We start from the raw sequence: 12,188 nt of genomic DNA, 5'->3' as shown, positions 1-12,188 counted from the left end.
TCTATATAGCTTTTTTTCCCCCTATGTTTTTAAATAGCTAGCCATTTGCCCATAATCACAAAGCCAGTAACAAATCTAGTAGTGACACTCAGCGTTCCTGAGTCCCAGTCCCACCTTTCTTCTCATCACTTGGTTAACCATGCACTGAAGTCAAAAGCCTCAGTCAGCACTGCCCCATCACTTGCGATAGTGTACAGGCACAAATGTAGGCTTTCTCTGAAAAAACTCTAGCCTAAAGAGAAAATTTAGGTGCAGAACATGAGTAGAAAGATATTAACACTGACTTTTTACAGAAAGTGTGCAGAAGCACATACAGAAAATAATTTGCCTGGKATAAAGTCTGTACCAGAACAGAGAGCCTGTCACCAATCCTCTAGGTGCACTGAATGAAGCAGAGTACAAATGTAAACTCAGAGTCAGCCTCTGCCCCCAGGGAGATAACAATTTTATCTAGAGGCAATACGTTTCTGTAAACACTAGTTCCAGACTTGTGGCAATTGGAAAGGAAACCTTTCTGATCCTGCCATACTGATGTTAACTCYGCACAAGGAAGCTTTGATCAAGTTGCTCAAATGGACTCCTTCRGTTGAGGGATGGAAAAGAGCCACACTTTCATTGCCTGTGAGAAACACTATGGGCTTCTTTTTCCAGATATGCCATTGCCCAGTGTGAGTTCATATCTTCCTCTGCCTCAGTTTTGTCATTTGCAAAATAAGGAGAAAGATGGTCCCCTTTGCAAAGCACATTGAGATCTGCTGAGAAGTACTACATAGCAGCAAATTATTCTTTGCATTTATTAGGCTATTAATAGTTTTTTAATAGGTTAGTATTGATAGTRTATTGATAGTTTGGATAGTACTTTCTAGGCTATTGGTAGCTCTTACACATAATTCAGAGCATTAGTGTACCCTTATGCTCATTAAAATAAAACTTTCATCGGGCCCCATTCCAAAACCACGTGCTAGTTTTCTTAGTCCCATGTTTGGGGAAGTGGTGTCTCCGTGCCCAGTTTCACCCTTCTGCCTGTCTTAAGGCCACCTGGCTGGAACAGAGATAAGGTGGGTGAGTGGGAAGAGGGTTCTGAAAATGGGAGGAGGAGGAGATGTGTGCAAATTCCAGGAATTTACCTCAACCCTCCACCCCGCCTCTTCCCGCTACCTCCCAGCGCCCACCCCCAGCTCCAGCCTGCTCCGTTAAGCTGCTGCTCTCGTGTGCCCAGGACCATAAAGGCGCTGTCCGGGGCACAGAGTTGAACATTTTCGGCTGTTGCCTGCAGTTGTCCAGAGCAGCCAGCAGCACACGGTGGGGTGGACGCGATGGGGCTCAAGCTGGGCAGCTGGGTGCCTCTGGGGCCCCTCTTCTCCCTGCTCTTTTCTACTAGCATGGCGGTAAGTGGAGGTAGAGAGTGTTAAGAAACGTGTCCATGCCGAAAGTGCTATCAGAGAAAATTGACTGAAAATGATCTTCTTTCTTCTCTTCAGTACATCGCTACCAGAGAAAACTGCTGCATATTAGATGAGCGATTTGTAAGTATCTGAATATTTTTCTTCTATGTTAAGAGGCTAACTGAAGTTTTGCTGCACTGATGATTAACCAGCGGTGTGCATTTGTAGCTTTATTTGAGCCCCATTGTTATTTTCTATACTTATTAAATGCTCAGTGCTTGAATCTACTATTAACAGCGGTACGCATTTCCTAAAAATGCACAGGAGGTTGCACTGTTAAAGTACGTATCCAGCAGACACTAGAAGTAATAACGTGCACTATTTTCTTGTTATGTGTGTGTGCTTATATACCTGTGCGAAACAAAATTGTCCCTATACGTACAAATACTGTAGGCAAAGTGGCAAATGCCTACCTTTTTTTGTCCACAATCATTTGTATAAATGGTGACTACAAGTTTTCCTGCCCAAATATTCTGCTGTTATTTTCTTGCTCCTGAAACATTATCAATTATTATTCTTTCCTCTTTAGGGTAGCTATTGCCCAACTACCTGTGGCATTGCAGATTTCTTTAATAAATACCATCTCACTATGGATAATGAACTGCAGGAAATTGAGAGACTTTTGCAGCAAATCACTAACTCCACAGTAACAACAGAGCAATTGATTCAACACATCCAAACCATCAGTCCTCCTGAGAAGCAGACACTACCAAGTGAGAATATAAAAATAACTATGCCATTGAAAAAATATCATTTATGCGCTTATCTTGTTTTTTTCATTTGATTAATTAGTTACACTAATTTTACATCTTTGCCTGTTTTACAGGTTTAAGTGGTAGCTTTGCTCAAAAGTCCAGGAAAATAATTGAAGAAATTATCAAATATGAAAACACTATTTTGTCTCATGAAAATACTATACAGTAGGTATCTTCTACCTTTTGTATTGCAGTCCAGATCATTTTCTTCCTCTTCTCAACTGCAGTTAAGATTTTCTCAGAAAGATTTTCTGTGCTCATGTGGACCATTACAGCCACATTATTAATAGCTGCCTAGCAAGCCACAATGTGGATCTGATATTGCATTCTTTGCTCATCTACATAACCCAGTAATTGTGCAAGAAGTGCAAGATGAGAATGTTGTGAAGGCTGGCAATTTTTTTTATTTATGTTTCRTTTGCTATGCCAAATATTCATACCAATTATGTCATGAAATTTGGAGATTTTATTAATATGAGTTTGTGCTGTAATGCAAAGTGTATTGAATATCTTTACAAACTGCCTAATTTTGCTGCATATATCCATGAAAATTGGCTCTTAGTTCCACTAAGACTTAGGTGCTCTGATTATTGCATCAGTTTATTTGCATAATCTATGTTTTTAAAATGTATTCATAATTAAAAAGAATAATTTATCGTCTACACAGGAGAACAAAGAAAAACTTTCCATAGAGTTATATTCATGTATTAATTACTTATTTGAGCTTTGCTGATTAGGGAGTCAAAGTCAAGTCAAATTTGGTATAAGGTCAAGCACATATTTTCCTGTTTCAGTCAGTTGGGAACAAAGTATTGAATACAGGGCAGGAACAAGTCACAGGGAAGAGAAAGGAAATGAGGGAGCATTTTTCTCATGGTAAACTAACAGCAGAAAAAATTACAGCCTTCAGAATGGAAATTTGAATTAAAAAAAATGACTATGTGAAAATTGAATTGTGTATGCTTATTGGCATAGCTCTAATAGGTATTTACATGGGGCAAGGGGTGGCAAGCTCTAATCCCACTGCCTGGAAGATCATAAGGAGGAAAGAGCCTCCTGATACTTGAACAGCCTAACGAGAGGCAAGCTGGAATAGTGGTGCTTGAACTTGGGTGTGCTTGCTACTCAGTGATGCTTGATACTCACTGACAGCCAGTCAAAACCRTGAGAAAAGAGGGGCCAGGGAATGGCAGAGCATAGGCTGGACCTTTTGCACCAAACAATAGCTGACAGCAGAAAATTCGTTTTCTCACRGAGCACTAGTTGAGGGGGGCTCTGAGGGCTGTAACATCTGCTTTACTGCTTGTAAGGGAATAGGATGGCACTTCTCTCCCTCGTCATAAATGCAGAGGTCACCTTCCTTTCTTTAGGAGTTCCTCAGCTTTAAATACCAGTACTAAGAAAATCAGGTGTTTTGGTATAGTATGTTAGATAAGTAAGGCGTGTGTGTGTTGGAAAATGTCTATTATTGTCAGTAAGAAACAGCTGAAGCAACAAGCCATTTTTATGTCTCTCCAGACAGTTGACAGATGCACATATAATGAACAGCAACAAGATCACACTACTAACACAGAAGATTGCTCAGCTTGAAGCACGCTGTCAGGAGCCATGCAAAGATACTGCTGAAATACAAGAGATAAGTGGAAGAGGTACACAAAATACTTCTTGTATGGTGGAGGGATAATTCAGTTACAAGTATTGCCAGTTGGCTTCAACAGGCTGAGTTATTTGTAATCCTACGGGCCACAGATTTCTTCARTGATGTATGAAATTGAAAGCTATGCAGCTTGCACTTGGATCAGCATGAGCAATAGGTAGATGTTCTGCAAAAAGGACAATTGGTTGAAACAGAAGTCRTACTTGCTCCTTTGGCCTAGTTAGCCAAAATATGACCACCCCAAAACGTATGCTGTATACCAGGAAGGGGAGGAGAAATTCCATGGACATAGGAAAAACAGAATTATCATTATGACATTTCTGCAGTCACTTGAAGAAAATATAATTATTCCATTAGCGCCAAACGTGCCATTTTTGTTGCTGTAGAAATTACTGCGATCATTACATTTTACATTTAAGTTGTTTAAACTGTATGTGAAACTAAAGTCCTGATGATCTTACGCAAGTCCTGTGAACTTCAGTGGGTTTTTATGGTTATTTTTTTTTTGGTCTTTGTTTTTTTATGGTTATGGTTAAAGAATGTAGACTAAATATCTAACTTTGCAAAAACGATATTTTGATGAATTGTACTTCTTGCACTAAGAAAGTTATAAGACCAAATAAATATGAAGATAGAACAGTGGCTAAATTAATAACAATCCTTTTAATATCTTTACTTCAGATTGTCAAGATATTGCAAATAAAGGCGCCAGAAAAAGCGGTCTTTACTTCATCAAGCCTCAAAAAGCCAAGCAGATGTTCCTGGTCTATTGTGAGATTGACTCATATGGCAATGGATGGACAGTATTACAGAGGGTATGTATGTCAGTAGTTTAGTAACAGGAGCAAGCTTATTGCTTCAGCACTGTGTTAATTTACTTACATGATACATGACATTTTTGTTGAGACTTTTTTCTCTTTCCTCAGAGACTGGATGGGAGCGAGGACTTCAAGAAAAATTGGGAACAGTACAAGGAAGGATTTGGACATCTATCTCCAGATGACAGCACAGAGTTCTGGCTGGGCAATGAAAAGATTCATTTAATAACTACACAGTCTACTCTGCCGTACACCTTACGAATAGAACTGGAGGACTGGAGTGGCAAAATAGGGTATCTGCTAATGAAGCTTCTGAAAGTGACAGCTTAAAACACACTGTTGTGTCAATTCATATAGATTTCTGAAAAAATGATGGTGTCATTAGATCTGCTAATATATGCATAGGAAASTTCATCCATTCCTGAATCCACAGCTGTGACTGTAGTCACTGCATGTGACTTGCTGCCAGACATGTCTGCCTGAAGGCCATGCACTGGCAGCCCTAGTTTATTTGGCAGAATGAATCTGTTCCTTTCCCTCAAAGTTTCTTAATATCTTGCATAGAATGGTCAGGTTGTTTCTGTTTTCTAGGAAGCTCACAGGGCATACTATCTTTGCTGTTTCTTGAGATATCTGTTCCTTTCTCCAACTGTGAATTTCCTCGAGCTAATTAAGCCTAAACAGTAGGAGCCTGGGCTATATGCTGTATATATGCATATATAACATAGATCTCTGGTACATCACTGAATAGTAGTCAGAAAACATGTCTAATACTGGAGCACAAAAATTGGTTAAAGATATTTCATTAAAATGAGGTATGTAATCTTACAAAGAAGAGCCCGTTTTCAAAATTACGTTTTAGGATGGCAGAAATGCCTTTTCTGCAGTGCACTGGGCATGTATTTTTCAGTCATGAGTGTGGGAGTGCAATGTGCTCACATTCACCATTATTCTTTGTTAACAGCACTGCTGACTATGCTTCATTCAGAGTGGGAAATGAAGAAGACAAATACCGGTTGACCTATGCCTACTTTATTGGTGGTGAAGCTGGGGATGCCTTTGATGGCTTTGATTTTGGAACTGTAAGTGACAAAGCATCCACCTACCATAATGGCATGCAGTTCAGTACCTATGATAACGACAACGACAAGTTCGAAGGCAACTGTGCTGCAGAAGATGGATCTGGTTGGTGGATGAATAGATGTCACGCTGGCCACCTCAATGGCAAATATTATATAGGTAAAATACCTTCTGAATACCTATTTTTATGCAGAAGAAGTGCCTCTAAATACCTATTTTTATATAGAAAAAGTACTCAGCAGTTCTATACCACATTCCAATGACAAACAAAAATGTGTCACTTGCGTAGCTGTCTGGTTTCCCTAAAGCTGGCATCGCTCATTCTTACCAGTAGCTGTTAATATTAATAGTAATAGTAGGAACTTCTGGCTGTCTTCCAGTCTAAAGTGGGAAAATCAGTCCTGAGAGGAGCAACCTGGTGGGATAGGGGCAAGTAGCAGGGCCTGTTGGTATGCCCAGGGATACCATGAAGGTGTCAAGCACCAGAAGATGCATGGATACATTCGTCATTTCAGAAACCAATTAAATATTTTGCTGCAACTGCTATTTTTAGATGGTGTGTACACATCTGAAGATGCTGGTCCAGCCGGATATGACAATGGGATTATCTGGGCAACGTGGCGTAGCCAGTGGTACTCCATGAAGAAAACTGCAATGAAAATCATCCCATTCAACAGACTGTCAATAGATGGACAGCAGCACAACTTAGGCAAGACCAAACAGGTTCGACCGTAGGGCTGAGGAGATATATAAAATGACAACCTAACAGAGTTATTATTTAAAATTACAGAGCTTATACAGTTGAAGTGTTAAGCCCACTACATCTTAGAGAAGTCAGCTTTGTTTACCATTTTGTCACAGGAATATTTTTAGTTTTATTATATCTACCTCATTACTGTTTCTTTTAACTGACAAATAAAGGATAGTTTTATGATCAGAAATAATTCTTTGTCTTCATATATTCTAAATGCTACATTTTTAATTTCCAACTAATATAAATATGTATGAACATTATCAGCATGTCATCATAGCCTTATATATTCCATCTTTCTTTCAGAAAAAAAATTGTAATGCTCTCTTTTTTTTCTGTTGTAGGTTGGAGATGCATAAATAGACAATTTAACAAAGACTTATCTGAACAGGGAAAACAAGTCTTATACCTGTGGGACTCTGAACCTACCTAACCTTCTTCAGCTCAGTTTTGACCATAAACACCTTTGACAGTAAAATGTCCAAGCCTTTTCCCTGTGCAGGCCATTACTTACCTCTGTACATCGTTATTTTTTCTGTACCAATTCTCAATAAATTTTTGATTATTACAAAATTCTGAACTTGCTTTTTGTGTTCTACTCTTGGCCAAGCAAAGCAAAGTAAACATTATCGTGRTTGGAAGGTACTCTGATCAAATCTATTTGATTCACTCATTCCTGAATTGTGTGCCAGTAGTATCTGCAGTTTGTTCAAAGGTGTATGTTGGAGCTATTTATTCATAAAATGTTGCTCACTTCCAAAAATTTTCATTCTACTTGCTGATAGAATTGTTGATTTGTGGCACAGATAAAAATACCAGCAAGTTGGAAGAGGCCTAGTTTACTGCTGAAGGCCACTTAACTGTGCTTGCCATCAAATAATACATACATTTTCAATCAGTATATGTTAGGAAGTATCCTATCAATGACCAAGAACACATATTTTACTCCAGAGCACAGGAATTAACAAATTTCTCAAATATTAATATGAATAAAATCCCAAATTTGGGTTCTGGTTCATCGTACTAGTTTAGCTCATTATAGTAGTACTACACTATACACCTGTTATTCCTGAATACCACTTTTTTAATCATAAATGTTTAAAAATAAATAGAATTTGATGTTTTAGTGTTAGATTAAAATAGTTGAAGTTTTCACTAGCAATTCATTGTATTTTACTTACATTCTCTTTTTCTAATTGTGATAACTATTCATGACAAAGAAATAATACCATGTGATTCACATGAGCGCAGATCAAGAATACAAAAGAAATTTGTAAGGGATGCATTAACAAATCAAATTAGGCCTGTAGAAGAAACTACTAGACAAAAATATATTCACAGCTAGACTAGAGAAGCTATTATACTTTTGAATGCATGAAGTTGATACCCTAAGTGTAATATATACTCTATATACACTTATATACACTATATTATACACTTACATACACTAATAAATATGAAGTGTTTCCTAATCTTCATTGTTAGCTACTATTGAGAGGCCAGAAGTTTGCCTGGTGTTTCTGAACAGCACATTGGAATGGCTTATTTTAAAGACATGGTTATGCTGCACTGCTAAGACATACCTTAAAGGCAATCTAAGCCACTTTGGCACTCTTCCATTCCACCACATTCTGGTGTCCAAGGTGTATAGATAGGCTGTGGCTGAGCCTTTTTCCTGGAATCTATCTCAGCATCTGCTTAGCACAACAAGCTGCTGTCCTTGCATCATTTTTACTGGGGTTGTTTTGACTTGATTGAATTTTTACCCTGAAGCTGAAGTGTGGGAGAAAGGCAGCTTTCTCAGGAATTTGTCAGAAGATGATACAAGGCATTGCTAGCAAAAGGCCAGCATCAAGTTAACAACTGTTTGGGTAGGGGRCAAGAAGGACACCGCTGGCCCAGTATGTTTTCATGGCTCTGTTGCCATGCTGCATGGCTCAACACTAGCCCAGACACCCACATCCTCAGCAAGCAGAGTACCATCTTCCTGAACATTTTATGTAGTGAGGCTTCTCCTACAGTTCGTTATTGTTGAAGAGAAATGTGTAGAGAGGTATGTGGGAAGGRTGGGGAGCTGGATGCTGACAAGCTTGGAGTCTGAGCCCAGTTCTGCAAACAGCCAGCTGAATGGCACTGTCCATGTCACTTCCCCTTTCTATTTTCAGTTTATCCCACCTCTGACATTACTTTAAGGTTGAGGTTGTTTGTACATTCACAACAATGGAATTGAAAGGTACTCCTTCATCTTTGCTACTTTGACTTGTATGTCCAAATTTCTCTAGGCCTAAACTGTATCTCTTCCACTTTAGCTTTTGGTTGCAATTATTTATTTGATGAGAAACTGCCTTAACTACACACATCTCTTTGATGTGAGCTGTCATTTTATAGGTTGTTCACAAGAAGTAAGCTTAGCTTATTCTCCCAATTGATGGGTTTATTGATGTCTTAAGGTATCACAAATAATTTAGAGTCTCTTTGGAGAGAACTATTTGCTCCAGCAGTCTAGAAAATCAGATCTGTTGAACCCAAGCAGCCTGATCTTTCACAGACTTCCAATGCCAGTGCTCATAAGGGAGTCTGCAGGATCACAGCCTACAGTTATATTCCCTGGGTCCTAGTGAAGACTGGCAAGAGTCATGGTTTTGGTGATCCTTTTCACTGTTATGGCCCCTGTAGCTATCAGAAAGGAGTGTGAAAAGATCTGTTTCTTCCGAATCTCATAGAACTTTAGCCTCGGTGAAGTTTTTTGCAAGTAAGTACATTGCATTTTGACTTAATGTCCCTAATTTGTATTCTGAGAGGTCTCGCTTCTCTTTTCTAAATCTTTCCAGATCTGTCTTTATTGTAGCTCACTCTCAGAGCACAGCCTATAGTGAAAGTCCTTAGTATTTTGAATAAGCCTGTCCCTCTTTGACTTCAAAGTTCATTACAGGATTTGGTAGCCACAATGAGCTTGCCTTTCGTTCACACCTTGTGCTTGCAATCACCTTTCCTACTTGCCAAGGATCACTGTAGCATCAAACAGAAGAATCAGGAACAGAAATATTCTTTCTTACATGCTCAGTGCTCCTTCTAACAGGAACCAGATCACTTCAAAGCAAAAAAAAAAAAAAGAAAAAAAAAGATGAATGAAGAAGTGATGCATACAGAAAGAGGCAAATAAGGTGAACAGAGTAGAGGACTTACTGGGTAAAGAAATTAGGATTTGGGAGTTGAGAGAGGAGGACTTATTAATTGACTGGCTAGCCAGTGGAAGCAGGCAAGAAGACAGACTAGCGGAAAAGGATAGTGCAAAGCAGAAAAACATTAACACTGACTTAGGCGCTAACGGGAAGCTGAAGTCTGCAGCGATGCTGGATGGGGAGATATGGGACCAGATGCTGGCACTGGCTGGTAACAAATTCAAAAGAGTTAAATAGGCTGAGGAGCACATGAAGAGAAACTGGACCTGAGAGCTGGGATTAGAGCAGAAGGAGGACTGAGACTAAGACATGGAATCCAGAGGAGGGGCAGGAACCAGCAGAGGAGAGGAGGATAAGGCACCTCTAGGAAACTGGTAATGGGGATTGATGATAGAAGAGGAGATAGGGACAGTGCTGAGTCAACAAGAACTGGCTGCCATCTAGGACACGTAAATCAGAATTAAATCCCAGCCTCTCAACTACTGCTGTGGCAACCTGCCAAGAGCAAGGCAGCTTGACAAGTAAACTGCACGCCTGTCCTTTCATCATGAATTAAAGTTAAACCCGAAGTTTATCTAGCTCTTAGCCTTTAGCCTTTTAAGCAAACATACAGAGAAGTGACTGGATGATTGCAACATGAAAGCAAAGGTACAGACTGAAGGTCAGACCCAGATCCAGCCCTCACCTGGAGAGACTGAGGAGCTCCTCTTTTACCCCAGCTTCACTCAGCAAATAGAGCAGAAGYGCTTTCTTAACTTACCTAATGTTTATGATCGGTTATCGTCTTTTTCCAGTCCTTCTAACCTCTGGTGACCTAGTTTTACTTGGATCTGAGCCTAAGTGAGTTTTCTATGTTTGAAGGTCACYAGAAAATTCTTCCTTCCAGCAGGGTCAGAGGAGGCCTGACACATTTTACTGCAGTGTCCAGTCTTACACTGGCAGCCTGTATGTGTGCAACCAACTAGCACATCGTCTCATCGTCTGCCAGTGCGGTAGATATGCTCAAACTGCAAGCACTTGGGCATCTATAGAATGGTATCGACTTTTGATTTCTTCTATATCCTTGACTTTTTAAAGCCTAATATATTACAGACAAAAATAAAGAGTTTTAAAGATCACAAAATCAAGCTCTTAGGAAGCTGGGAAAAGCCAGAACCTAGGTAATATATGCCACCTGAATTATGCATATTTAACTATTATGGTTCAGTCCTGAAGATACAATTACCTAGTCTTTTCTTCCCATTGCATACTTACCTAACCAGGTTTGGGAGTGGAAACTGGCTGCAAAATAAGTCAAGGATGCTTTTGTTTGGAATATATGTAGAGAGTAAGAGCAGGCAGCGCACAATTGTCTCTTACTCGCAGCTGAAGGTTACCCTACAGAATTAGATACTATTCCTGCCCTTGTCACCATGTTCCTGTAGGACCATATGCAAGTCTCTCAGGCTTTTCAGAGCTGACTGCTGGATATTCCTTAGACACCCTAGAGCTAAGCACAGAGCTACAGCTGTTGTTTTTGGGATCTGCAGATGTAGCAYGCTCTGAAGTCTCAGAGTATCAAAATTGATCCCCTAAATTAATACCTACTTAGCCTTCCTCTTTCTTCTATAAAGCACTGAGATAGGTGAATGATGAGCACTACAGGGTGATTCATGAGGTTTTAAACAGTCTGCAGAGCATGAAAAGAAAATACWGCTTTGGGCATGTGCTCCTTCATGGAGCAGCAGCCATGCTAACTGCGATCAGAATGAGGGAGAAATTATGAGGGAAAAACATCACATGTGATCATATGACAGAGCATAGTACCCTAACGCATACACAATAAGGGCATATAAAGGTTGTATGGGCAATTCTATATCCACTCGTTACTACAGAGGGCCTGAAATTGAGATCTCTGGGCAGAATTTTGTGTCTGATGTGGAAGCTGAATAAGAACTTGCTGGCTTGAGTGGGAGACTTTCCTTGGACTCCCATAGAGTTTAGGTGAAGCCCAAATTTCTCTATGCTATACAATAATTAATCTTGAACCTGTAATATTTTCTCTCACTGTCATTCTTCCCTCCTTTAAGCATTTTATTGTTTTCTAARCTTTTTGTAAGTAATTCATAGTACTGTTACAACAAAGTGAACAAAACTGCATAGGTCTTGGAGTGGGGAGGCAGCTCTGATCCTGCCAGTGCTGAAGTTAGCAGTGGGGCATTTTGGTGTGTAAATGCATGATGTGCTTCCAGTTTAGGAGCTGCCTCACGTACATTCATCAAACAACACAGCCCTGGCTAGCAGCTGATCTTCAGGCYGAGCAAAGGTAATCTAGGGTCTGTTTGGAGATTTGTTGTCAAAGTTAGTTGGGCAGTTTTGTTGCAGGGATCAGAAGAGGTTGGTTGCATCACAACCTTACCAGCACAGCAAGGGATTTAACAGAAAACTTTACAGAGCATGGTGTATGGAATGGAGAGGAATGAAACATCTTGTTTCAGAATGTGCAGTAAATAAGATTAAG

At 39.7% G+C, this 12,188-nt stretch overlaps 1 protein-coding gene across 1 annotated transcript; it reads left to right on the top strand.

Moving 5' to 3' along the window:
* The first annotated feature begins 1,316 nt into the window (after positions 1-1,316).
* On the top strand, positions 1,317-7,038 carry FGG (fibrinogen gamma chain). The gene is made up of 10 exons (XM_085300621.1): positions 1,317-1,388; positions 1,482-1,526; positions 1,975-2,158; positions 2,272-2,365; positions 3,719-3,849; positions 4,539-4,672; positions 4,784-4,968; positions 5,640-5,914; positions 6,309-6,478; positions 6,851-7,038. The coding sequence occupies exons 1-10, from the start codon at positions 1,317-1,319 to the stop codon at positions 6,863-6,865; spliced, it is 1,305 nt and encodes a 434-aa protein (XP_085156747.1). The 3' UTR covers positions 6,866-7,038.
* Positions 7,039-12,188: the final 5,150 nt, after the last annotated feature.

The sequence above is a fragment of the Rhea americana genome, unplaced genomic scaffold (genome assembly GCF_003343005.1).
Source record: "Rhea americana isolate MKP2758 unplaced genomic scaffold, rheAme1 scaffold_167, whole genome shotgun sequence".
NCBI lineage: Eukaryota > Metazoa > Chordata > Aves > Rheiformes > Rheidae > Rhea > Rhea americana.
This window is presented reverse-complemented; position numbering and strand designations above follow the sequence as displayed.

Coding starts and splice junctions, on each gene's coding strand:
- FGG (XM_085300621.1), top strand. CDS start 1,317: ATGGGGCTCAAGCTGGGCAGCTGGGTGCCTCTGGGGCCCCTCTTCTCC. Junction 1,389..1,481: donor TCTTTTCTACTAGCATGGCG/GTAAGTGGAGGT, acceptor TCTTCTCTTCAG/TACATCGCTACCAGAGAAAA. Junction 5,915..6,308: donor CAATGGCAAATATTATATAG/GTAAAATACCTT, acceptor TGCTATTTTTAG/ATGGTGTGTACACATCTGAA.